We start from the raw sequence: 27,123 nt of genomic DNA, 5'->3' as shown, positions 1-27,123 counted from the left end.
GAGGAAACCTTAGCAACCGCTACTACAACAGAATCGCTCATCAATCCTAGTAGGAGGAGGACGAGCATCACAGCCAAAAAAGCGTGGCATGTGTGGACGAGAACCGATTCGCTGTGTTGGCCGGGTGTGTTGGTTGGGCTGCGATATACAAGCTAGTGCTATTTTTCTGCTACATTTTCTTACAAATTTTACACCACCCCGGGGAGGCTTTAATTGCACAATTGTAACATAGCCGCGTGTGTGTGTGCGTGTGTTTCTGTGTAATTGTGTACAAGCGACGTGATGATGATGAAGGACACTTCGGACCCAAGAGCGCACAATTGCATAAATATAGCTATTGACTACAGTTTCATTTGTTTTAGAGCTGGATTGCGATTTTTTGTTTGTTTTTTTTTTTTTTGATTATCATACGATTTGTAGTGAGGTAATGATAGAATTTGGAAACACTGCAAAAGCGAACCGCAACAAGCAAACGAGCAAAAAGTAAGGAAACACACAGCTAGCAAGAGGGGAAGGCAAAGGGAGTAGAATTCCCTTGCCACAATCCTCACGCGCGCAAAGGAAGGTAAATGTTTAAAAAAAAAAGCAGACCATCTCGAAAAAGGTCTCGTTGGTAAAATCTCGAAAGCTCGAAGCTGAACGATACACCATTATTGGGTGGCAAACTTTAAACATCACAATAACCACACCGGGCTCAAGCGTAATTACACGCGCGCGCAGGTACTAATGGGTGATGGTAATGGGGCGATGGGCGATCGGCCGCAAGGAAAGCGATAATAATTGTTCTCACTTCGTTCCAATACGATAAAAATTGGAATTCGCTTTTTTTATCCTATATAAACTACAAACACAGCGCATGCATTGTGACGGTGCGCGATCGCCACCTGTCAGCTGTGGCGCTTTTGCAAGCGTAATAGCGCAAAGCGGGTTTTGCGCCACCAAAAAGTTCGCGTGTTCTAGCTACGGTTGCTTTGTTTTTGCTACTACGAATGGGGTGAATGGGCGCTGTGGTGGCTTCGTTTTTTTTTTTTTGGCGAACTGTTTACACCTCCCAACCCCACCTTCGTCAGCTTCATTCTCTCCCACGTGGCGAAGTGGTTGGGTTCGTTCGAGTTGTTTGTTCGTTTTTTGCTTTGTTTTCATGCTGTTGTCTTTCGTGTTGTTTCTTCTTCCGCTTCTGTTCTCTCTATTCGATTTTCGACATTTCGTGTGTATGTGTGTGTTTGTTTTTTTTTCGCACAAATTTGCTTTTCCACCCTATATACCTGAGAGGCAGCGTAATTGTTTGTTTGTATGTGAGCATCCTTCGCCTTACTACTTAACTAGAGCGCGTTTTGGTACAATTGTTTCTTAGCATGGGTGTGTAGTATAAACGGGAGACAGAGAGCCGTTTTTCTTTTAAATGGCAGTTCTTCTCCTTCTGTTTGCCCTTTTTACCTTTGAAAAGCAGCATAATGGCAGCAGCCTGGAGGGCGGAGGGGGGAGCCTTAGCAGCCAAACTTCCGCTCGTCCGAATAAAGCAGCACCATCAACGGATTCGTCGTTTAACGGCAACGAGCGGGGGATGGGGGGTTTTTACACCTCCAGCACACCTCCAGCCTGTCCCACTACTCCAGAAAGGTGTACATCGATCACATGGCCAGGATTTGCAGTCCCACTCATTGCTCGATCGTCGTGTGATAGGGACGCCGGTGCGGTTCCGGGGTGTAGTTGATGCGGGCGCGCAAGTGTTGCGGCGAACCGGGTGCACTTTCCGACGCACGCCGCGGCGGCAGGGGAGGTGACGGGGAGGTAGAGTTGAATCTACGAAACAGAGCAGGGCCAAAAGCGGTAAGGAAGTGTTTTGTCATGCTCTGTGCATAAAGAAGCAATACTTACGGCCTTCTATTCATCAACGGTGAGCCGGTGTGACCGAGCTGTTCCAGTTTACGCTGAAGTAGCAGTGGCGATTGGCCACGATTTAACCTACAAACAGAAAGAGCAATTGAAGAGGTGGTTTAGCGGTTTGGGATAGTGTTTTAGATACAAGAAACCACTCCACAGTCTATCCTAAGATGAGCGTACGTAAACTCACCTGGGCGGTGGATCTGGGCTGCGGTGGCGCCGATCAGTCGCCGGACTGTTGAGCACATGTGCCAGCTGCGGTATGGCGGAAGGAGGTTGTACTATCGACGTTGCGGACGACCCGCCAGTAGGGTACGGTCCCGCACCGTACATCCCACCCATCCCACCCGCTGGCATACCATCGAAAGGGTTCGACGGCGCATAATGCTGCTGCTGCTGCTGTTGTTGCAATAGAAACTGTTGCTGCTGCTGCAGCAGCTGTTGCTGCTGTAGATGTTTCTCCTTCAAGGTTAACCTGTCGCCGGTGGTGGTCGTGCCCGTCCCGCTCGCTCCTGTAACATTGTTGCTGAGGTTTAGCTTCACGAATGAGGCAAACTTTCGCTTGATATCTGCAAAGGAATTGAACCAGCCTGTGTGTTGTGTTGTTTGTGGTTTCGGTTGTTTGGCCCACGTGGCAAGGACCACATTCCCCGAGCCCCGAGCAAAACAGATGAGCAAAAATACACGCACACACACAGTGGTTGATGTGGTGCAGCGCAGCAAGTTTGTTGTGTTGCATCAATAAACGATGGTGTGCAGTAATCGTCGGGCGAGTGTGCAAGATGAAAGTTGGCCAACCGTGGGTACAGAAAAAAGCGCAAATGATAATCAACAACAACAACAACAACAACGATTGGCCACGTACGAAATGATCACGGGCGCGGCCCAATAGGCGAGCGAGAGCAGCATGGCGCGAGCAAGTGCATAACATAACGATGCAAACAGATAAATAAAACGAGATAGAAGAAGAAAAAACAAAACAAAGAAACTAAATGAATGCATTCCGAATGAGTGTGCAGTGAATGGAGGGAGCGCGGTTTGTGTGGAAAAAGGTCGACGAGCCGGCTTACAGGGTTTCCTAGCACACTTTTTTAACTCTTTCTCCCGGCAAATGGACTTAAGGTAGAGGGAGTCGGATCCTTGTTGGACAAATCCAATAGGAATTTCCAAGCAGCATGTCTAATGAGGGAGCTAGAGTCCAATTTCCATCACAGGAAGTTTACTTCCCATAAGAAAGAGTCATGAAAGTGTCCCACAATTATGGGAACCCCTGGGAAACCGTGTAATAGTGATCGCTCTACCATACACACTTCACCCATCGTCCAACAATCGGTTCAGGACGTTCAAAAGGTAAAGATGGATGGAAGGTAAGGTGTATGGCGAACGTCACACACATACCTTCCCAACTCTTTATCGACCTTTTGCCGCAAACGTAGCAAGCCACACTACGAAGCCTAATGGTTAGCGGCAGCTGTAGCAATGGTGCAGAAAGAGGAGCAACATTTTTTTTTACGAAGCAATGGGAATCACGTTACCTGCATCTTCTTTGCTGCCTTCCGGCATTGCAAGCCCTGCTCCCACTCCTCCTCCTCCGTTGCTAATTCCACCGAGCGCACCGTGCCGATGCAGCATTGACGACGTATTAGGCTGCCCCTGCTGATGATGGTACAGTGCTGTTTGGTGAGTGGTGTTGGTGGCGGTAGTGCCGGCATACAGCGACCGATCGGCAGCACCACTCATCATGGTCGGTGGTGCGGCGGTGCCACCCCGATCGATCACCTTATCGCCCCGACCACCGCTCTTCATGCCACGGCTGAACGTGTTAAAGAAGGAGGAGGATTTGTGCTTGGGGCTGGCGGTGGTTTGCTGCTGGTACACCGGAATCCCGGAAGGTTGCGATGGTGCTAGCGGAGCCGCCGGTTCGTGATGTTTGTAGAGCGGGATGGCGCTTTGGTGAAGGGTGGTGGTGCCGCCGGTGTTGCTCTGCACCGGATGCACCCCATGATGTACGGTCCGATGGGAGGGTAGCGGACTGTAGCGGGTTGGCCGGGGTGACGCTTCGCTTGCCGAGGGTATCGGCGATGGTGAGGAGTACCCGTAAATCACTTGCTGCTGTTGCTGTTGATGCTGCTGCTGCTGCTGCTGCTGTTGATGCTGCTGGTGGTGATGATGCTGCTGCAGCGCCTCTCTTTGTTGCTCTTTCAGTTGATTCTGTTGGTGGTAGAATCGCTGAAGAACTGCAAAAAAAAGTGAAAAAAGTGTTACAGCGCAGGATGCACAGCCAGGAGGACACTTGTTCGTCCACTCACCGATTGGACTAGTGTTGCCGTGCAGATGTTTATACTGCGTTTCCGTATCCGAACCGTCGTGGTGTGCCTTCCGGAGCAGCAGCAGCGGGGAGGAAGGATTGCTGCCCATGCAACCGGCACCAGCGCCTCCACCGCCGCCACCATTCGCATAGATCGTCGCGGACGCTACGGGCATCGGCGAGGGGGAAACCGGGGGCGGATAGACAAGCTTCGACTCGCCGGGCGGAAGCGATTTCCGCTGAGCGAACGGTGATGTGGTCAGGTTTTTGAAGATGCTCTGCCCCAAACTGCTCAGCGTCGATTCCTTCTTCGGGCTGCCGTTCCCATACTCGGAGGCGGTGCGGCGCGATAGGAACGGCGAGTGTTTGTACTTTCGGGCCGGTTCGAGCGAACCGTTGCGTTCGAAGGCCGGCCCACCGCCCGACGCGATGGGTACGCTGGTGCTAGTAATGGCACTTTTTGGCTGCATTTTCGCTAGATAGTAGGCCTGCGGGGAGGGCGAGCGGCGTGTATCGAACGCACCCGCCCCCGCCGCGGAGGAAGACGAGGTAGGCGTGTAGGAGGATGCTGGCACCGGTGTGGATCCTGCCGCCGCCGCTGCTGCTGCTGCTGCTGCCGAGGTGGAGGACGACGAGGACGCTAGGCTAATGTTGCTAAGTTTGCTCTGGAGCAGCTGCTGTTGCTGGTTGAGCTCGTGCTGCGACCGCTGCTGCAGGTCGCTCAGGTTGCTAGGTGCTTCGTTGGCAATGTGGGGGGATAGGATGGTCGCGGTTGACTTGATCGGAATTGACGAGGCGGCGATGGCGATGGTTTGCTTTTGCTGGTTCGACTGCGCCTGGACTGCTTCCGTCAAGCTTCCGAGCGGGGTCGGTATTCTTCAATGGTGGGTGCCGACGCCACCGCACGCACGCAGCAGGCGGGATGATGAAAGAAAGAGTAGTTATAACATAGATGAAGGGTAGAGGCAGGAGCAGGGAGAGAGAAAGAGAAGAAGAGAAAGAGAAAAGGATAGGATAAGTGAAACTAGCGCAGAGGAGGAGCAACACGACACTTAAATCGACCCACATTGATATGTACAGTTACTAGAGCAACTGGTGATGCAACTGTCCCTGCTGGTATGGTATGCCAAAATGTACAGGTGGATTGTATACGGTACGGCTGGCTACGCAACCGGTGGAACGCCTTTTCTGGGCAATGCAAGCTGTACAGCGTCTTTCGAAATGAAGACTAACCCTCCTGCTTTCGATAAAGTGCAGGGAACGACTACAACTAGCATGGTACAAACACTTTACTCTACTTCAAATATCTAAGCTTCAAAGCTTCGGGTTATTAGTTGTTAGGACTTGTGGCATGCACGTAATGAGACGAATTATGTATTGTCAGCTGATGGGTTTTGGTAGGATTACAACTATAGACACTCATTCCGACATGTAAAATCAACATAAAAGTGTAACAGACAGAGAGAGAAAAAGAGAGAGAGAGAGAGTTGCATATAGAGCGAGTAAGAAGCTTTTAGAAGAATCGTGCAGGAAGGAGCCAAGCAGTCGGTTATGTCGGTGTGTGTGTAAGTGTTTGTATGCCTGCAGGTACGCGTGTGTTTGTGGTGGATGTAATCGGTGCGCAGATAGTGAGTGTGTAATGTCGAATAGCAAGGCGAAAGGACGCAAAGGACGCATGTAAAATATTCGTGATCGTAAGTGTTGTTGATAGTGTGGTATACTTACTCATAGAACAACTTAAAAATTACTAAAGAAATAGTTACCTACAAATAAGAAAAATCAAGTTTTAAAACAAACAAACAGCAAACAGACAGACAAAAAACGCAAAACGGAACGCAAAGTAACGTGACATCACACTGGGGTAGGAGGGGTAGAGGAAGGATCTGCGAGAAAAAACGTCGAAACAGATTGGATATGCTTGCTTGGATTAAGAGAAAAAGATGATCCAATCATTCTAAATTTTAAGGGAAAGCGGTGGTGGTAAAGATTAGTGTATCTTTGCAGAAATCGTTAAGGGAAAGTAAAACAATCGTGTAGGATGGTGAAAAACTCACACTAACAAACTTCAAACATTCCAAACAAATAAAGAAAAAGATCACACCTAAATCAGTCGCTGTGGAGGTGAAAATATTAGAGAGCATACAGAGTGCACAACTCGCTTGTGACGGCTTGAGACAAGCCGAAAAAAAAATTAAGTGAGGCAAGCGCATCAAACCTCCGCGTAGGGTACAACTCCCTCCAGGAGAGTTGTTTCACCGTGTACATCACGTTGGAACACATCAATTGTGTATCATAGTTTGAGAAAACAAAAATTGCAAGGAAAATAGTAAGGAAGCGTGACCGCGCAGCGTTCGCTTACCTGGTTTGTTCCGACGACGCGGTCCAGGTTGGGGGTGAGCTGACGGAAGCGGACGATCCGGCGGTCGGTGGTGGCGGCGTGCTGGTCAGCTGAATGCCGCAGTTAACCGCCACATTGCGGAACCATTCGCCCACGTTGATCGTGGTGTCGTGCTCGGCCCGCTGCAGGAACGCGTGCCGCAGCAGGTCCGGATACTTGGGCCGTGCCTGATAGTCCTTCTGCAGGCACAGCTGCACAAAGTCGCGAAACTCCGGACTAAAGTTCTGATCCTCGGGCAGCCGGGGCGGGTTAGAGGTGAGCACCTGCGTCAGCACCTCGAAGTCGGTCACACAGCCACGATAGGGAAAGACGCCCGTAGCCAGCTCGACCAGCGTGATGCCGAGCGACCACACGTCGGCCCGGATGTCGTACACCGTTTTTGCTGGATCGATTCGTTCCGGCTGCAAACAAAAAGAGGCCCGACAGAAGTTCAAAGTGGTTCAAAGAAAAAGGAAGGGAGCAGTGTTTGTGTCTTACCGCCATGTATGCAGCACACCCGGCCGAACGGGTACGGGCATTCGAGTCCACCAGTCGGCCGCTGATGCCGAAATCGCACAGCTTTATGTTGCCCCGGTCGTCGATCAGGATGTTCGAGGGCTTCACGTCCCGGTGGATGACCCGGTGGTTGTCCTTGAGGTAGGCCAGCGCGCGCACCGTTGCCACCGTTACCTTGCCGAGGATTTCCTCCGGTACCGGTTTTTTGGACTTTTTCTGCAGTTTGTCGAAGCACGTCGTCATCAGCTCCATGCAGATCCACACGTCCGCATCGGTGATGAAGCAACCGAGACACTTGACGATGTACTTGCAGTTTTCCGACTTCAGCACCACGTCCAGATCCATTATGATTCGTTTGTTTTCTTCGTCGTTTCCGGTGCGTCTCATTTGCTGGGAAGGGGTGGAGGACGAGGAAGGAGGAGAATGAATATCGAACATGAGTATGTTTCGCACCTTGCACGCCACTGGGGCAGATTCCATACCTTTACAGCAATGATGGCTCCACTCGGATTGTGTCGCATCTTCACGACATGCCCGCTGGTTCCGTTCCCAAGTTCGCCCAAATCCTCCAGGTCGCTGAGCTGCGTACGGTAGATCTTGTCGTTAATCTTCAGCAGCCCGCTCTTGTCTACGATCTTCTGGAACTTGAGTTCCGATTCACTCCGCCGCGTCCCGGAGACAATGGGCAGATTCAATCCCAACGACGGTCGGTTGGCTGGAAGAAAAGTGTGTGAGAGAGAGACGGCGTTCAGCACGGAAGAAGGGTACGGCTGAGTGAGGGAGTATTATCGCCGGCACTTACGTCCACCCATGCCACCGCTTCCGGTGCGATTGAAGCGATTCGCTGGCGGCTGCGTCGAGATCGGCAGGGACAGGGAAGGCGTGGAACGGGGATTCTGGATCATCTGTTCCATCATCGTGATGCGGTTGTCGATCGAACTGCCGGACATGGTGGCGGTGGTGCTACCGTTCGTTCCGACCTCGCTAGCTCTGCCGTCGGACGGTGCGGTGGCCGGATGCGTACCCGTCGGTAGCATTTACTTTCCGTCCGGGTTGCTGGTCCCGGCGGCACCAACGGCCAAAGTCGAGGAGCTCGTCGGAAGACGGGCGGGTAAACAAAGCACCCGAAGCGAACAACCCCGTTCCCGTTCGAGGAGGAAAAAGGCACGAAACCAGCGGCGCTCCTCACTGCATTCACTGCACCACGGCACTCCGCATCTGAGGCTTACGGGGCGCAGTTTCGCAAGCACAATCCCGACCCTGCACGGAGAAATTGATGGCGATTTTGGGAGCAGGAAAGATTTTCACCCGAAAATATATGATAAATATACTTTTCTTGTTCTTTTCCTTTTTTTCTACACAATGATGTTTCGTAGCTGTCATTGCGAAGTCAAAGTCGAAGGGCTGGGCTGCACCCGTGGACATGCACAAGACAAGGGAGTACAATAAATGCGAAGAAAATGTGAAACTTACAAACATTTTCAACGTTAATTCAACAAAAAATAAATGTAATTTTAGCTGTATTCTCTCACCAACAGTAAAAGGAATAATTAAATAAGTGAGAATTGTCCATTGTTCGAGGACGGCAATTCCCAGTGAAAAAACTACCACATGACGCGAGCAGTGGAAAAACAAAGTATTGGAACGTGGCTTATAAACAGCCGACCGTTGACCGGGTGTTTGCAAAATAGCGACAAACGTAAACAAACAAGCACACAAAATATCACTTTCCGTGCTCGTTCACGAATATTCTGTTAATTCTGTAGCAATAAGACTAAATTAAAAGCACAAACAACTTCAAAATGCATAGAACCAGCGGTACGGCCCGATCTATACTGTCCGAGATAAAGATGGAGGTCGATTCGCACACACAGCCGCGGGCCGGCTCCTCGAAAGCCAGTACCGACGACGATGATCTTTACGAGGAGGAAATTACGCTGCTGGCCGATTTCGACATATGCCTGGACGTGGACGATCCGAACCTCCACATCAAGGTGGTCGGAATCGATTCCGAACATCCCGTGATCCAGGTGAACGACGAGGTGTACCAGGGCACAACGGACTTCGCCTTCGGCACGAACGTGCTCTTCGAAAAGGATGCCAAAGCAACGGCGGATCTGGATCCGGTGTTCGAGAACAACATCAAAGACCTGTACCGGCACGTGGGCAGTACGGATAAGGTGCTGCGGATGAAGCGAATATTCATCACCGCAAAGGAGCAAGACGCCCGCGAACAGCAGGACCACCAGTCGTCTGCGGCGAGCGAACGGAACAGTTCGGGCGATGAGACACGGCAACCGGACGGTAGAAAGAAGTGGGAAGTCAACATGACGTACGAGGAGGCACTGAATTTGCACCTAGCGGAGGGCAGTGTACCTAGCCGCCACATAACGGGGACATTAAATGGAGAGGAACTGGTGCAAAACCGCAACATCAAGGGCGAACCGATGGATGCTGAACCTGATGCTGATGATGATAGTGGGGATGTGTAACAAAACATAGGAAAGCGCCATTCCTTTACGCATTCGTTAAGTACTTCCCGGAAGATTCTTTCAAACTCCCGTTCCACGTCAGCAACAAATACACTTTTTACATAAAATGCATTAAGACTGTCTTGTCGATAGGTTTATTTTGTATACGTTTTATATGCATTGTATATGTGTAAAAATACGCTATGAACGAACGGCTATGGAATTTGCGGAAGGAGGGGCGGGAAGTGGCGACAACACTAGAACGAAACATTCCGTTTTCCCGCCAATCTCGGAAGGTATTATACTACTTCACACACGCGACCCATCCCTCCGCTATTAAATGGAGGGATGGAGGGGGTGGGAGAGGATTTCCTTAAAATTGTAGTGTAATTTCTTAGCATACTACTACGAATACGAGTGGGGAATATGAGTTGTATGGTAGAAGAAGGAGGGAGACGATCAAGAACACTGATAAGCGAAAACTGAGGCGGGAAAAAACTTTCCCCCTTTAAAAAGCGTCTTCACTACTCTATCACAACACGTCGTCGTAGAGGCAGCAGCAGGCTGTCTTTTGGCGGTGGGCTTGGGGTGGCATTACATCGGCAGACCCCACACCTTGGTGTTGGTCCGGCAGTGTTTTCGGTAGTAATTATTGCTCGCTTCGCTCTTCCCTTTCCTTCCGTGGCTTCAATTCCAGTACTGCAGGTATATGTGTGTGTGTGTTACAACTAGCACCGATCATCATCAGAGACGCCCCGTGTGTGTCTCGTTGGTCGTGTTGCTACAGTTTGCAAGTCAACGAACAAAAACGTAAACTCCCTCTGCATCACTTGTCTTTTCTAATTCCTAAGCTTAATCACATGTTCATATGCAAAACGGTGCTACTACTACTGTTGCTGCTGCTGCTGCTGCTGCTAACTGCTAAAAAGGGCGCGCCCACACACACTACACAACCACTGCACGCACGTGTCGATCGTGGAGAGGGGATCGTCCTCTTATCATATCGTTTCCGAAACACATTTTTACTCTCGGTTTATAAATCCACGTACGTTAACAAAAGCCATACAAACATCGCACGTTGCAATGTAAAATGTAATATGGATAATTGTGGCATCAAATAGGTAAGCGCAACACAGCAGCATGATGCACACGCAGCTGATATTTGCGGTCTGTTTTTTTTTTACGTTCCTTTCCTCCCTTTTCATCTGCACTGTTACCAGATATTGCAAATTAGCGTGCGCGTGCGTGTGTTTTTATGTCCCAAAGCGGTTCCATACATTTTGGCGCATTCTTCTTTTCGCTGTGTTCTATACATTTCCAATCCTTAAAAAGAGCAAAACCCTTAACCTATCCTGCCTATCGCAGAGACATCAATCATTTCCATCATTGGCGCACGGCAACATCGAGCTGGTTTGCGCAACTTCCTTCCTTTTCCGTATAAATTTTCACAATAATAATAGTTATAATATAATGATAGCAGTAATACGAGTTACGAGTAGTGATAGTGTAGCAGTAGTACTTCTTACATCCTCCCTAAACTCTTGTTTTGCTCTCACTTCTACGAAGGATACACGCTACACGCTCTTTATCTTACCTCCGCCCTTAAGCGTTTGCCGCTTTCTTACCGTAAAACAGGGCGATACGACCAATCACAATAGCGTTGTAGTGTTTCGTGCTAAGCTGTGTGTTCATTTTTTTTTTTTTCGTTTTGCATTTTGCATGGCTCTCTCTTGCTCTCTTTTCACATTCCGCCAAGCAGCAAACCAAAAAGGAGAAGAAAAGACGTCGTGCGTACGACTGCTAAATGTACCCGGCACAGGCACAGCTACCGATATCCGAGGAATGTGTGTTTTAACTTTAGTATATTTCCCTTTGACTTTTGCCTTGCGTTGTTCCTCGTTCGAAGTGTGTAAGCAACGGGCAGCAGGAAAACGTCCTCGATCGCTATACAAAAGCGTAACAGCGTGTCTATAATTTCTGTATTCTCGCGCTCCCAATCTCTCTACTAAGTTCATATGATGATGTCACAACGGACGGTGACTAAAGAAGGAAGTTCATTGTGTTAATGGTATGTGTGGGTGTGTGTGATTTTTGGCCACTTTTTTCTTGACGGCACACGGCACACGTGTTCATCCTCTCTTTAAGTAGGGCTGTGTGGATATAACTCCAAACACAATAATCCAGAAAAGAAAGAGAAAAATTCATAAAACTGCAATGAATGGAATGTTCTTCATGTTATTTGTTCAATTACAGACAACTACAAAAGAGTACAACTGCCAAGCGACACTCGCCCACTTGTCCCGTGCGCCCCAGCTAATGGACTAATGGACACACAGCTAATGGACTTAAAATGGTGGAAAATTTGCAATTTTAGACTGAAACTGTTTCCACCCCGGGAAAGCATCGACACGAGCGCTGCTCCAAGTCGATTTTTGCCAATGAAAAAAAAAAACCCAAAAGAAACTATGTATATGTATCGGTTCGGCACACAAACCGACAGAGAACCGGATGTGGCGATCTGCGATCTTCGCTTGATGGAGGAGCCGCTATGCTTGTCCTCGCGCTACACTAATACACTGTGTGTGTGTGTGTGTGTGTGTGCTGTCGTCTGCAGCTCGATTCAACTAAAAACTAAATCATAAACTCTGTACAAAATGTATGTGTGTGTGTGTGTGTCGGCTGTCTGTGTGTGCTGGACCCTGTGTGCGAAGGTGTGTGTGTGCCTGCCTTAGAACAGCAGATCCGTAACGCGCGTGCCCTGGCTCCAGTTAACCGTCTGTTCGTCCGAGGCCGGCTTAAGGTACTGAATGCTTTCCGGTTCGCCCGTTGCCCCATTGAACAGCGCATCGCCGTCGGCTGCGCCGGTTGCGCCGTTCAGGAGCAGGGTGGCACCACCGTCCGGTGATCCGCTATGGCCGTTGCTGCTGTGCAGACCGTTGCTGTTCGATCGGTCAACCGGATGATGATGACCGTTCGGTACAGTGTGCGGCAAATGCTGCTTCTCGCTGATGCCGGAGGATGAGGCGGATGTGGCGGAATGATGACTATTGCTGCTGTGGTTCGAGGCGGAGGTAAGGCTTCCGTTCGAGCCTGTGCTGCTGGCCGTACTTGCTGCCGACGGGGACGGTGTACGGGTCACACCCAGCTCGAAGGTCGTGTCTATGGCGGCTTTAACTGGGGTATAGCTAGCGAACGGTGCAGAGCCTGCAAACGGTGTGGGAGAGAGAGAAAGAGTGGAATGGGAAAAGAAAAGTATAATTAGTATAAAGCTGTACTAATTGTGAAGGTTTGATACAAATAAAATTAGCAAAACAAGAGAAAAAAAAAAGAATCTAACTCATTCAAGACGCGCAAGACAACGAAAGACAACTCCAACACACACACGCGTTCGGCGCCCGTTGCTTCTAGACAATCGATTCATTGCCGATTGGAAGAACCACTAGCCGCGTGGTGGTAGTTAGTGTGGCTCGCGGTTTCTGACGAACCGTCCGGAAGTACACGGTCGTTTCGGGAGCACGCAGCACGAACGGTGCCGCCACCACCACCGCGCCACCAACTGGACGATGCTGGTGCAGGGGCTGGTGGTGAAGGTACTGAGGATGATGGTTGCGGTGCGGATGGCGGTTGCGTGCTTTCTGCTGAGCCCACCAATTTTCATGCCGCACCGCTGTGGTAGTAGTAGAAGTTGGTGCTGATGCTGCTGATGCTGCTGCTGCTGGCCCTGTTACTACTACTGTTCGTTGGTTAGTTTGGCTCGCTTTCACCAGTCGCGGCGGCGCACCAGCAGTAGGCACCACCACCGGGCGACGGTGGCCAGCCTGGCCCGGAATGCTTTGGTCGTGACCGTGCTGTTGCTGGCTCTTCAGGACAGCTGAAGATGTGCGCGCGCACAAGCGTTGGCAGCGTGTGGGAAAGAGGTCAGGTATGAGTAAAAGAACACAGAAGCAAATTCTTCGCTGGGGCATTATTCCCGAAGGTATGCGCGCGAAACGGTGCGTTTGTGATTGACAACGCAGCGAGGCAGCGTGTGCAAGGTAAGGCTGAGCTTGGTTGATGTTGGGAGGTAGGAACAGCAACAGCAGCAAGAAGGAGAAATTAGCTTAGAAAGGCAGGGCGCGTTATGGCCAACGTGTGCTCAATCGTGGTTCGCAGGTGATGCACAAGAAAGAGATAGAGAGGGGATGGCATATTTTGCAAACCAGCGCTACTACTAGCAAAATATTCATGAAAAGTAGCATCAAGATCGTTTCCCCTTTATGAACTGAAAACACAGTAGAGGCGATGGGATGCGAGCAGAACTACTATGAGATAAAATAGTTACATTTAGGGTCAGGTCAGGAAAACATGTTCATTAAACTATCTTTATCTGTTTCTTCATTGTCCTACAAGAATATCAATAATTAATTATATCCTGTATGATCTGACGGTCACATCGGGCGAGGTTCAGAATCAATCTTGTACGGTCTTGTAGAATTCGTTGCACCTATCCAACAGACCACCGGGGCTTGAGATTAAGCAAACGATTTATATCTAATTTAAACCTTTCCTGTTACTGAACAGCTAATACTCTACTGATTTGGCCACTTAGAATGAAGATAGAATATGATATTAACACATAATGTCGCTGATGTGGGTGATCAATGCTCGTTTTATTTGTGACACATTATTCGATTAATTTTATACAATCGCGAGCTCGTGTGTGTGCGATATTCCATAGCACTGCAACACACGTTAGGAGCAACATCAATCACAATAATACGATAAATCACCTGCCTCTAACCTCAAAACAACGGACACGACACCCATACTCCCCTACGCCCCGCCTCATCGAAGAAGTTTGCCAGAAACATCACCGTTTCCAGCTGAGTGATCATCAATCGGTCACACATACACACACACATACGAACAAACAAGCTACAACTCCGAAAAAGCTTCCACAACGGTGGGTGGCTGAAGTTAGTGTGCCGGCGCGTTGTGGGGTGTGGCGCACAAGGGTGATGTTAATGTAGCTTCCTCTTGCTCTTCCAGCTCCTCTTCTCATGCGTACCAGAATCGGGAGGAAAGCGAGTGATTTACGGTACTTTTTTGGGGTGAAATACCCAACCACACACACACACACACACAATATGTGGAGCCATAATTTATCGAACACCGATCGGGATGATCTTGCACCGCGTGCGTTCGGTTGGTGGAAAGGTACCGTTTTGAGCTCTTTTTTTTTGGTTGATTTTCTAGCTCTTTCAATGCCCCCCTCCCCCCTCTCCCCGGCCACCGGACCAATTAGGCACAACCGAGTGGGGCCAGAGGAGATGGTGGGAGAGCTGCACGGGGTCGCTTCATGCATCATGCATCCCGTTCTATTTTCCTTGCTCTTGTGGTTTTGTCATGCTGTGATACACACCCGCCCCACCCCGCATCAGGGGGTCAGATGAAACGGAAATTTTCTCCGGTGAAAGCCGTAAGCTGCTCTGTTTGGACGTGGCCTTGCCCTCAAACCTGCTGACGAGTCGTCCATTCAAGCGTGCCTGCTGGCTAACTTATGACAGGCAGCGCTCTTTTTTGTCTCGTCTGCAATTGCGTTCCATATGACACATATGCGATCAAAGCGCGGTAGCTGCTGCAGCTTAGTTGTGCGCAAAAGGTTGTAGAAAACGCACACGATCATCGTGCCCAGCACACCCGTGTATTCGCCGCCATTCTCGGTTGGCTCTGATGTGTTGTTATGCTGCGCGCATTTTACGATACACACAAAACTAACCAGCTTCCCGATGGAAAGCGATACTGTGTGCTTCTTTGGTGTGTTTTTCCCCCTTTCTCAACTAATACTTTATGCTCACTGTCTAAGCGCGGCTGCGGACGACGATGTTGGCCAATGCAAGTGAAAATTAAACAAACACGTTCAGCGCGATCGCATGCCACCGACCTCCGAGCAAAAGCAGCAGCAACAACACCAGCGCCCAAAGATGGGCTCTAAGACAACCAACGCGATCCAAGGAGAGTAAAAACAAACTGCGCCTGCACACATAGGGCTCAATTAAAATGCCGGACCATATTTACTCCCCAGCTCACACTGCATCATCATCCCATTTGTACTTTTTCCCTTCTCCCAAACAGACGGCGAGCCGGTGAGCGAGCTTTCGATGTGTCTCGTGTGGTGCCCCCCCCCCCCTTGTTGGGAGTGAAATGCAGCAATAGCTGGACATGGATGCATGCCGGCAGCAGCAGCAGCAGCACTTGGCAAATGGGCATACCGTGAAGGCAAACTATTTACACCTCGTGCTTTGGATGATGGCGAAAATTAGCTCCGTTTGTCTTGGATGTAATGTGTTGCTAATGGGCAATTCGTTACTGTTTCAATCTAATCGTAGTTTTAAGCTGCTCGATCATGCGACGTACCAAATGGACCTAGGAGTTTATACAAAAACCTTTCCAGAGGGGGAGAGAGAGAGATAAATAATGAAATCAGTTACATCAAAGCGAAAGAGGTAGGTTGAATGAGTTTTTACACGAAAACTTTGCACGATAAGCCGGCACCTTAGTGTTTGGATTGACAGCCATCATATTCTTGGCGACAAAGGAATCTCCGTGTTAAGGAGAGAGAGAGAGAGAACCCAATAGGACCTTGGCTAATGAGATCTTGGTCGCGACGTGCTAATGATGCGTCACCGAGATGCTATGCAACACAGAACACAGCGCAGCCTAGACAACACACGACACACGCGTCAAGGTTGCATTGGAGGAAAGAACTCCTATCGCACCGTGTCGCCATGGTCCCGGCGTCGGAGGTGTTCAGTTCAGGCGGTGCGTGGAAGGGAAGCCGCACTAACAAGTATCCGGTCTGTTTCCGCTTTGACGCCACACCAATAATCTTACCCTCGGGCTTCCTGTCAATGTTACACACGCCGAGAGCTTTCGGGCCACTCGTTGGGCTACCGTGCTTGGGCGGAAGCAACGTAGCACGATTTCCTTCGCTTAAGTACCCGGGGCACGGCAACCCGAACGACCGTCTCGAGGCGGATAATTTAGCGATGACTGTGCCCTGTCGATTGTCATAGCATAGCAAAAACCTCAATCTGAACCGGCAAAAGACCACAGCGAAACAGTAGTTTTCACGGGCTGGGCGCGGACAGCTTCTACTCGGAAAGTAGACGGTGCCCGTAAAGCTTTCACGTGGTTTTGTTGCGAATGTTTAAAGTGAAAGAAAAGAAATACACACGGACAGACTAGTGACTGTCACTTTTTTTTCACCAGATGAGACTTTTCTTTGCTAATTTTTTTCTCCCGGCATAGCGAATAGAGGTGGAAAAAGACACACACATTTCCCTACCCAGTTGGCCGGGCTTAACCGACACATTCGTTGTTCCGGAGCTTACAGTCGTCGGATTTGGCCCGTCGGTCTTCCTAACGAAGTGGCCACCGTGCAGTGCTGGACACGCATTTTGCGCTCATTAACCCAGTTTTTTTTTCGGGGGAGGTGAAGACCATTCCAGTTGCCATGCATACAACGTGCGAAATAATACGTCAGCAGGAGGTCAGACTGCAATGTTCGCCATCGCTTTGCTATTTAAGTACCTCTTCTTGTTGCATAGTTTTCTTCTTCTCCTGATCATGCCCATAACAAACCATCACAATTAACATTTTCGTTGAACAGATTGCGTAAAGAAAACCTTGCATTGGCGCTTCCTTTTGGATGCACTTTCTCTCTTTAATTTCTTTCACATCGCCACCTACTGCGCAGAACTAGTTAATAAACTGAACCGTCAGCAGCCAAAATTGGATACGATAATCATCAAAACAAAGAAAGACGTTGACGTCAATCTGGTGCGCACGGTGGTGGTGATGACAGAAAAAAACACCAACTAATTTCCCGTTTGCAAGCGATCTCACACACACACACCTACGATTGCATCACATCCAGAGGGGTGGCCGCCGAGCACCGCGAGAAGGCGGTGCAATTGCACTAATAAAATGCAGGCCGCAGTTCCGCAGACCAGAGGGCTGATAAAAGTTTCATTTTCGTTTACGAGACACATTCGCCATCAACCCAATATTGGTGTGAGATGATCTCGGACAGACGGACGGACAGCCAGGCAGCAGATAGATAGGTGGTGGGTGGTTCCGTCATTGTTATAGCACGGTACTCTGCAGCTTCTTTCTTTCGTTCCAATCAGTCTCAAATTTCGGATCGAATTACAGCTGATGCAATATTGCAATATCACTTGGTGTGCGGTCATCCAATGGAGGAAGCAGCAGCAGCTTCGGTTGGATGGGCCGTCGCGCTCCCGGGATACGGATCTCGCGGTTGTGCAATTAATTGAGCTCACTCTTGATCATCGGATGATCGCTTTGTGTGTGCTGCTGGTGGCGGCTGCTGGCTGTCCAGCGAGACGCGACCGTGCAAGTGAAGCTGTTCGCGATGGCAAGCCACATATCTGATGGCAGTATAGGAAGATGAAACATTCTGACAACCAACCGAAAACCTCAAACTATAGCAAACACCTTTATCCTACTGGTGACAACGTTTAGGAGTGTACACATTTGAATGTTCTTAGTACTACTCGCATGTGAACAGAATGAACAGAATAAGAATAAACCGAAACCGAAATACTTTAACAATATTTTAGTTATTTATTTACGTTAATCAATAGCAAATGGTATACCGCCACAGAAAAGGCTCGGGTAAAAATCGAGTTTTGTTTCGTTTGCTTCTATTTTGGGAACATGTTTATGTGTTCGCTCTTGTTTACTCCAAACACCGGAAGCATACAAAACGTTACCTGGGTAAGGGGTTACAGTGGCGTTCAATCAGAGCATAAAGAGATAGTTAAATCATTTTAGACATACGATCGTACTTATCTTCTCTTCTTCTTCATCTTAAATATTTTGGACAATCAATTTCAAATTCTGGATTACATTAACGCCTTGAACTTGAGAGTCCATGGACCAATCTCTTAAACTAGCAAAACAACTTAAAAGCAGCGCATCCTGATATCAAAAACAACTTAAACACAAACACAAATCCAATGTGATGCCTCACTCTTAACAAACAAATATTTCTTCCAACTGAGCGAAAAGATGATAAACTAAAAGTTACTATTCTACCTAAAGCGTGTAATAAGAATGTTACAATAGTACAGATGTTTAAGTGTGTGTTGTGCTTGTTATGCTCATTTGCTTACCGAATCACGACGTTATCCCAGAATGAATGTCTAGCGATGGTGGTTGGAAGGAGTGTGAGTGGGTGGTGGTGGTGGTGGTAGGGCAGTATTCGGGTGCGCGCAAGTAAGTGTCGACAATTTACGCAAACGGCCGTTTAGCAGCGTAGAAACGAAATTACGAACGCACAAAAGTGTTACTGGACACGACGACACTCGTCTGGCTACTACTCTACGGGTGAGATGGTGATCTTACGGGAGGAGAAGCGGATCTACAGCTGCTACAGAAGGACATGCAGAGGAGTTTTGTGGGTATGGGTGTGTGCGTGTGTGTGCGTTTGTCTGTAAGGACATGCCAGGGAGCCGCACTCTAGGAGCGAAAGGAGCAGGATACTTTTGTGACAGGACAGAATCGAGAGAAGGGGAATAAAGGAAGCAAGAGAGGGAGAGAGAGAGAGAAAGAGAGGGTGGAGAGAGAAACAGTTTAACGGGATTTGTTGTTCGGTTTCTGTTACGGGTAATGTTAAATCAACTATTACTGCCTAAAAGAGCATGTGACGATGATGATGATGATTATTATAATGATAAACGATGTACACAGGTGTGCCGTGAGACTTAGCCTATTGCTTGCCCGATCCGAGCGATCGGAACGATCGGATCGTGTTGGAGCACGCGGGAAGGATTCGGCGGGAAGCAGGGTTCGTGGACCGGCGGCCGGTTGGTGGGATGGGAAGGTGTCGGACACTTACCAAGTGGCACCGAGGAGAGGAGTTTGTTCGTGTGCGAAAGGAGCCCGTTGTCGGCGAAGGCGCTGGCACCGTTCGTGTCCGTCCCGTTGTCCACACCGTCGAACCCGTTCGTCTCCTCCAGCAGCGACGTTTCCGACGGGTACTCGTACGTGGAGGTAAGCGAATCGTCGAACTGAATTTTGAACTGTAAATGGAAAAAGCAGAAAAAGGAAAATGTAGATAAGTTTTGCATGAAATAGTGATCTATGCGGTACGCAAGTTTTACTGGGTTTTCCAGGAGTTTTCATAACTGTGGGACACTTTGTTGCCTTCTTCTTACTTTGGTGGACTCTATAGCACCCTTGTTGGACAAATCCCATAGGAATTTTCAAGAAGCGTGTTGAAAAAGGGTGCCATGTAGTCCAATTTCCAGCATATGAAGTTTATTTCCCATCCAGGAAGAGTCCAGGAAGTGTCCCACAACTATGAGATCTCATGGAAAACCATGTAATGTATCCCCACAAGGATTTCGAGGATGGAAAACGCTTTCGCGTTGGTTCGCGTTGAGCTCACGTACACTAAACCCAAACAGCAAACATTAATTATCGTTCGTATTACTGAGGTGTAGCCGTCCTATTGATTTTACAGCAATTAAACACTAAACCAAAGCAATCGTATCGAAACAATCCCCGGCAGGGCAAACACAGCAGTGCAACAAAAACTGAACTATTAATTACTGCTGACCCACGTACCCGGCACATGGATTGTTTACACAAAACGCCAAAGGGAGGGTTGAGAGTGATAAATCCAGGGGATCGTAAATTTACAATGACACCACACATGCACAACCGCACCAGAAGCTTGCAAATGCGGCATACTATAGTGTGTACACACAACCATCGTTGTGGCCGCTGAGGGTATCACACTGTACCCGGTGTATCAATTTCACATCGGCAGCGCACACATCGAAACGTTCAGGCAAGCGTCGGATTGCCCGAGTGGCCGAAATGACCGACAATTGGGGCACTAACAAAATTCAAACCAACGCATCAAAACCCAAAAGTCAGGACGAGCGGCAGGCAGAGCGGATTTCAGAGACACACAGAGTGGCAACAACAACATAAAAAACAAAAAAACGCAAAAGTACACCAGCGATAGGAAGGAAGTTTTTATTGTGTGTGCGCGCATTCATACTGGCGCCTACCACAAGGGGGTAGAGGATGAACGAGGGGCATTGGCGGATTGTTGTCTATCGCTGCTTTTTTGCCTCATGATTGAATGTGGGTCGCGAAAAGTAAAAATTACAACACCACACGAAGGGGGGAGCAGCAACAATACCGAGCAAAAGCTTGCCTTCTCATTACACGCGTACCCGCGAGTGCGGCGCAGCGTTGAGAGTGAGATGGTTACAGCGTTGGCCATTGGAAAGACCGAGTGCCGAGATACACACGGGGCATGCATTACCAACACTCTCGGAAGCCCCAAAACAATTAGTGTTGTCTATCAGAGAAGGAAGGAGGGGACCGACCCATACAGCGACGGGGATGGTGCCGTTCGAGTGGGCGCAAAAGAGCGCTAGGCGAGAAGCTGGATGGTGGTGGTGGTGGTGATGAAAATTGGTGGAAAACAGAAGTAGGGAAAGCAAGCATGCAGTGTGGCCCACAGACCGAGGCGCGGCGGGCGCGCGTTTTCGGTCGCCGCTGGAAAATACAAACGAGTTCACCATGCGTCAAAATGGCTCCCCAAAGCCTCCATCAGCGGCGCCAGGCGCTGGTTCCACCCAGCACACCCACTTCTCTATCCAGAGAGAGAGAGAGAGAGCGAGAAAAACAACAATAAACAGCATATGATAGAAGGAAGCAACAGAAGAAAAAAAAAACACATCAACTATCACCCACTTCCCAGTTCCAACTCCATTGGGTGGGTGGTGGGTGATTGGGGTGCAAAAAAAAAACAGTAGTACCCCACCCTCACACGATCCACAGCTACCCTCTACCGATAGTATCGAGTATGTGAGTGGGTGAGTGTGACTGGCTCTGTTGCGTTATTGTGTGGTCACTTCCGGCAGGCCAGCAGCGGCGGCGCAAGAAAAATCACATTACTGCTCGCTCTTCATGCGTCTCGGCACTCGACCGGAGCGTGTTTTTTAGTATAGGAAGCGTACAGCATAATTGGGTTGCATGTATAGAGTTGTGGATGGAAAATAGTGTCAATGTAGAGATTATGTTTCCCCCCTTCTTCCCGTCATCCCTTGCTGCAGCGGATGCTTATGACCTATCAAAACATAATTTACCACTGTTAACTATATTGTTTTCACTGTTTTCGTTTACGCCCCCCTTGTTAGGCGTGGGCTGCTGCTGCTGCTGCTGCTGCGTTAGTACTTTCTTCTCCTCCTCGCACGCAGCATCACACGCTTGATTCACTTTATCATTTGCGCCAGAAAAGCGGGTGCGCGTTAGAGTACGTCTCCTATTCAGTGAGTGGTTGTGTGTGCGGATAATATATGACCTTTTACTTGATTTATTTTTTTTCTCTTTCTGTGTGTCTTCTGTTTCCGGTGTTGATCCAGCGTTGACTATACAGTGCAATGACAGGGCGGCGGCTATTTGTCAGTGATATTTCACCGGAATTAAAATGCATAATTTAGGATGGTTTATGTTGAAGGACATATAACTCACTCTCTGTCGCTCTCGTGCGATGTTCCCGTTTCCGGCAGCCATAGCAGAAACCGGCCACGCTTTGAAGTGAAACGAAGCGCGGTTGAGAATGTTGGGGATGCAGTTTTATTTACGTTTGAGAGCACATTTTCAAATCTGTGCAGCTTGCTGACTCAATATTAGCAATTATTATTATAATTTATAACCCATAAATTCATTTCTCTCCGAAACTAACGCTAAGATAATAAAAGCTTTTGCAGAAGCTCTATCTCTCTTTATCTCTTTATTTATTTCTCTCTCTCTCTCTCTCTCTCTCTCTCTCTCTCTTTCTCTCTCTCTCTCGTTATTGTCCAGGAAATGATTAATTATACTTAGAAAGCATTCTGGCAAACCTACCGAGAGTAAAACATTGCACAAACGGAAGTGCAAAAATAATTGATTTTACGACCACACCACACCGATTCTCAAAAAACAAAATCGAGCTCAATCGAGGACTGCGCCTGGCTATGTGTGTGCAGCAGCATATTCGAATTGGTTTGCATACATTAGAAGCACTCTGAGAAAATGAGTGCCACTTTACCCGCGCGCTGCTCGTTCACGCTCAAAGTGCCTGGAAGTCAATTTGGTCAATCGGTGTACACACCCCAGTTTGCACACCACACACACCACAAAATCCGAACCGATGTAACGGGTATTATGCTTCCCCGGGGGCATTTGGTTTCGTTAGCGTCCATTCCCTCTCCTCGAAAGGGGGAGTTGGGTGGAAAATAAAATGCAAATGGAAACCAATCAAGAACAGCAATTTAAGGCAGATTCTTTTCTACGGTATTCACCGTATGCTGCTCCAAGTGCGAGCATTGGGTGAATGGCGGTAAAATCTTATTAGAAAACATAGTTAGTCTCGGATGCGTCGTTAGAGTTCAATGGGGTACTGACAAACGGGTGAGCACACACACACACACTTACAGCCGAACTCATCGATAAGAAATGAATTGATTTGCTGAAATGAATGAATTGATTTTGAAACGAATGACCAGCATGATGGTGGGGGTTTTATGGGCAAGATCTACTTTTCCCAAGAAGACAAATCTTCCTAGTAAGTGCATACAAATCATTCAATAGAACACGAGTTGTGCAGGGTACGGTGGACCAATTGAAAAAATAGCCAATGGAAGATCGAAAGGGAAACCCTATCTATTCAACTTTTTCACTGAAATTAAATAAGACCATTTGTGTAAGAGGTTGTGACACATTATGGAGTAGAACGTTGATCATTCCGAGTGTACAGTATACGTTGCATTTTGAAGCAATAGCATGTTGGAAAAGAATAAATCAGACTGAACTAACATTTAATAAGCCGATTTTGAACAATTTTCAGGAATAATTTATCAAAGAAAACAGTAATACGATAGTTCTTCACTAGTTATATAAGGATCATTTTACTTTCACCACGCTCTATAACCTTTTCTTGGTGGAATTTTGAAAAAAGAACTTCTTGCACACAAACTGAAAACAGAAAATATAATCAAAATTTATTGCATTTCAAAATTGAAATCAAACCAGCTGCACCACACCCCAATCACAGTACATTTTACACCTTCATAACGATCCACATGGCTGCAATTTAATACCATAGCAATCCATTTCCATCCAGTGGACAACAGGTCAAACAACTTCACCAGATGTGATCCTCCTCCTGTTGCCCCGTACTACACACCGTCCTGCAAGAATGGTAATCTCTTCTGACACTCCATATTTTCCCAACCCAGGCACGATCGAGCGATTGACGCAACTCAAACCAGTGGGGTTTCTGCACATTTGCTGTTGTGTATACGCGGATCGACGCCTTACGTGACTCCTTAATGCCACCTCTCCTATGCCTCCTAACCTTTCTGCTCGGGAGCGTGTTTCCTTTACAATTTATACGATTCTGCACAGTAAAGCCCGCTCCCGCAGCATGGTCACGGACAGAGTTCAGCAAAACTTTAAAAAGTGGATTTCAATCACGACCAGCAGCGAAGAGAGCGGCGAAAGGGGAGGGACACTAAACAAATAGGAAAGAAAGGGGTAAAACATTGATCTGCAAATGCAACCGTGTGCTCTTGTGAGTGAGTGGACTGCACCCGTACACACCATGAAATTACTTAAGTGCATCGATTTGTCCACCCAGTCGACGATATCTATTATGACAGTTCGAGTGGAATCGGAACGTTTGCGCACTCGCTATCTTTACTACAAACTGCTTCTCTATTACAACCCGCAACCCGCAACAGCAGCAGCCCACCCCTGTCCTCGCTGGTGTACACTGACTCTGGTGGAATAGAGGCACGAAAAGTAAGAGATGGCGCAATCAATTCGATTGCACTGTAACCCACGAACGGCGGAACGTGCAAAACCCCCAAATCTATTCATCACACGACCGATCGGAAAATGAAAGTGGTTGCGATTACATTGCCAACACACAACCTCCTCCTGGGCAAAGTGTAACTTTCCCAACATAAATGCACATAACAAAAAGTGGGCAAAGCGGGGGCATATTTTGTTGGTATTTCGATGGGTATTTATTTTTAAGCATTTGCACTTCGTTTGCGACTTTCATTCATATTCCACTCACACGGCCATTAAGGATGAACGTTGACGTAATCGAAAAATTGGCAAGTACAACTAGGCGGGTGTGTTTTGTAGTAACATCCCGCAACGAATTCGTGATGCGCTGGGTGCGAAAGTTTGTTGAACTGTCCAGGCTGGTCTCTGATGTCATTTTCTGTGGCGCGAAATACCAAACAACGTGTCCAACGTGTTGGATTGGCTATTTGCTCAAAATATACCTGTTTGTTTGCCCGTCCTACTAGAAAGATATTTCAGTCGTAAGCGGGAAGAAAAGGCACCACAGATTTTTAATCAAAAACCACTAAGGACATTGGATTAACAGCTGGTCAATGTATCAATGGCAACCAGCTGGTTTGTTTGATCGAATCGTAACAACATGACGCTTTTTCCACCTCGATCGCTCGGCATACTTCAGAGACAATTTCAATGCATGTTTGCGAAATTGTAACGACCACGACTGACGCCAGCCAACAAACCTCACCGGGAAAACACGTAGCCGGGCTCCCCCCCCCCCCCCCCCCTTGAAGGAAACAACAATGGTCGCCTACCGAATGAAAGCGAATGCAACTGCTGCAGCCTAAGCATTCATTGCCATTCGCGCGGCCCTCACCTCACCTTGCACGCTTCCTGAAGCAGTGTGGTTGATAAGAAAAGGGGCTTTAAATGGTTGCAGGCGCATTGGTTTCGCATTGCTGGCGCATGTAGTGTGTTATAAAAAAAGGGGGAGCCGTCGTACGAGCAGTAGAACTCCACCATCTCCCTAAATGGAACACACAATGACGCATAGTTCGTTGGATACTGTTTGCTGTAGAATTTAGCGAAAGCAATGAACCGAACGAAAAACGGGCAGCAAGTGGGAGTTGTCTAGTGCTTTGCGAAACAAAACAGGGGAAACATGGTAAGCGATGCACTTGAATATATGCTAAAATGGGCAACACGGCATGAAGTGGCGTTTGAAAAGCGTTGGTAGAAGTAAGTCTACACTGAGAGTCGGAGTGATTCATCTGTGAGTTTGCCATGTTGCCATCACAGGCTTAAAATTCCTTTTATGATGAGTATTTTTTAAATGATTTTCAAAACTGTTTGTTGGTTTACATAGAGTTTTTAGTTATAAGCTATTAAGCTTCTTTGTGACGCAGTATTTCTTTGTCAATTTTCATTTCTTAACGTCCTTTTTCAACTACGTTCTACCAATTTTGCAATCCGCTGGAAGCGACCTCCAAACGCGATTCAATTTAAAGCGCGTTTGTCACACAACCACCTCCACACGGGCAGTTCCTGGCCATTCCATGGTACCTCAAGCTTACCGCAATTATCAACGAAGTTGTAGTTGCTTCGAAAGCGAGGCGACTGCATGATAAATGCTTTTGCTGGTGCAGCACAATGGCCCCGCCGACCAAGCGGCGTACCCATTATTACCACATATCAAATGTACTCTCCGTGAGTACGGACACGCTGTGCCAGTAACTTTAACTTCCCCCTTCACTTGATCTGTGTGTGTGTGTCTGTGCCCTTCAAGAAGTGAAGACCCTTCGGGGCTCTTCTTCTTCCTCGATTGCTCGGTTATGGTTGAGTGCAGTTCGTCGTGGACGACACGGTAGTGCATCGTAGGGTTTCGGCACGAAACTAGCCCGCCGGCAGTGGGGAGGAGGAGCTTTGCATTTGCACTTAACGCGCATGACACCCTTTGTTTCGCAGGTCTGAAGGAAACCTACACGGCGATGTTGTGATCAAAGGAAAGGACGAGATAGGAGTGCAGGGCCTTAGAACAGAAACAAATGCAGCCAAAATCGACAGCACAATGACAACGACAGGATGAATGTACCTTTTGTGTCGATTTTGAAACGTACTCCACTTTTCCGCAACCCCTAATCACGTGAATGCAAATTTAAAACTCGCAAAACAAAACAAAAAAACACCCCACGGCTCATCACAGTCAAATTAAAAAAGTCGTTCCTTTTCCTTCCACCCAAAAAAAGGAAGAGAAAACAAAATAAAACTCTCTTTTTGCAAACATTTGCATATGCGAAAGCACACTAGCCCCGTACATGCTGCTTTTGCCCGTCCGGCTGGGATTTGGTTGACTTTTTGTGGTTTGTTTTTCCCCTCTGAATTGTTTTTTTTTGTTTTTCATTTTTTGCGGAAGAAAAAGACACGTGGTGACAGTTGCGACTGACGCACACACACACAACACACACACAGCAAAGCGCAAAAGCAATCATAAGATGGCGAATGGCGGAAAACCAGTCTACGACACCACTTTCCCCCAGGGAAAACGAGGCAAAACTGCATCGCCCAGTAAGTTTTCCGGTGTACTTTGAAGGGGTTGTTTTCTTTTGTGTTGACATTTCCATGCCGTCGGCCAGTCTCCCCCCAATCATCGTCATCATGATGATACCGCCAGCCACACGCCACTG

General features: G+C 48.1%; 3 protein-coding genes across 13 annotated transcripts in view; 1 reads left to right on the top strand and 2 right to left on the bottom strand.

The window, feature by feature from the left end:
* The window catches only part of LOC121588541 (dual specificity mitogen-activated protein kinase kinase hemipterous-like), an 8,893-nt gene extending 415 nt beyond the window's left edge, over nucleotides 1-8,478 (bottom strand). Inside the window, exons 1-9 of one of the 3 annotated variants that reach the window (XM_041906605.1) lie at nucleotides 7,888-8,478; nucleotides 7,568-7,800; nucleotides 7,068-7,475; nucleotides 6,552-6,991; nucleotides 4,194-5,068; nucleotides 3,420-4,121; nucleotides 2,075-2,396; nucleotides 1,879-1,965; nucleotides 1-1,803 (exon numbers count right to left, since the gene is read on the bottom strand). The exon at nucleotides 1-1,803 is cut by the window's left edge and continues 415 nt beyond it. In XM_041906605.1, coding sequence (XP_041762539.1) covers nucleotides 1,659-1,803; nucleotides 1,879-1,965; nucleotides 2,075-2,396; nucleotides 3,420-4,121; nucleotides 4,194-5,068; nucleotides 6,552-6,991; nucleotides 7,068-7,475; nucleotides 7,568-7,800; nucleotides 7,888-8,122 — 3,447 coding nt within the window. In that variant the 5' untranslated portion in view covers nucleotides 8,123-8,478 and the 3' untranslated portion in view covers nucleotides 1-1,658. Of the gene's footprint in view, nucleotides 1,804-1,878; nucleotides 1,966-2,074; nucleotides 2,475-3,419; nucleotides 4,122-4,193; nucleotides 5,069-6,551; nucleotides 6,992-7,067; nucleotides 7,476-7,567; nucleotides 7,801-7,887 lie in introns of all 3 variants that reach the window. The other 2 variants (XM_041906604.1, XM_041906603.1) reach the window with 2 other exon arrangements.
* Nucleotides 5,821-9,584, top strand: LOC121588542. Its single transcript, XM_041906606.1, has 2 exons — nucleotides 5,821-5,886; nucleotides 8,624-9,584. Exon 2 carries the CDS (start codon nucleotides 8,888-8,890, stop codon nucleotides 9,575-9,577), a length of 690 nt encoding a protein of 229 aa, XP_041762540.1. The 5' UTR covers nucleotides 5,821-5,886; nucleotides 8,624-8,887; the 3' UTR covers nucleotides 9,578-9,584.
* A 694-nt stretch (nucleotides 9,585-10,278) lies between these two features.
* Nucleotides 10,279-27,123, bottom strand: part of LOC121588540 (putative mediator of RNA polymerase II transcription subunit 26) — a 66,049-nt gene continuing 49,204 nt past the window's right edge. For 6 of the 9 annotated variants that reach the window (XM_041906596.1, XM_041906600.1, XM_041906601.1 and 3 more), the window contains exons 6-7: nucleotides 19,461-19,644; nucleotides 10,279-12,760 (exon numbers count right to left, since the gene is read on the bottom strand). In XM_041906596.1, coding sequence (XP_041762530.1) covers nucleotides 12,285-12,760; nucleotides 19,461-19,644 — 660 coding nt within the window. In that variant the 3' untranslated portion in view covers nucleotides 10,279-12,284. Of the gene's footprint in view, nucleotides 12,761-12,893; nucleotides 13,428-18,735; nucleotides 19,105-19,460; nucleotides 19,645-27,123 lie in introns of all 9 variants that reach the window. The other 3 variants (XR_006004185.1, XM_041906602.1, XR_006004186.1) reach the window with 3 other exon arrangements.

This window comes from Anopheles merus, chromosome 2R (assembly GCF_017562075.2).
Source record: "Anopheles merus strain MAF chromosome 2R, AmerM5.1, whole genome shotgun sequence".
In the NCBI taxonomy this organism is placed as follows: domain Eukaryota; kingdom Metazoa; phylum Arthropoda; class Insecta; order Diptera; family Culicidae; genus Anopheles; species Anopheles merus.
This window is presented reverse-complemented; position numbering and strand designations above follow the sequence as displayed.

Bases quoted from the DNA above. Each gene is read 5' to 3' on its own strand.
- LOC121588542 (XM_041906606.1), top strand. From the start codon at position 8,888: ATGCATAGAACCAGCGGTACGGCCCGATCTATACTGTCCGAGATAAAG.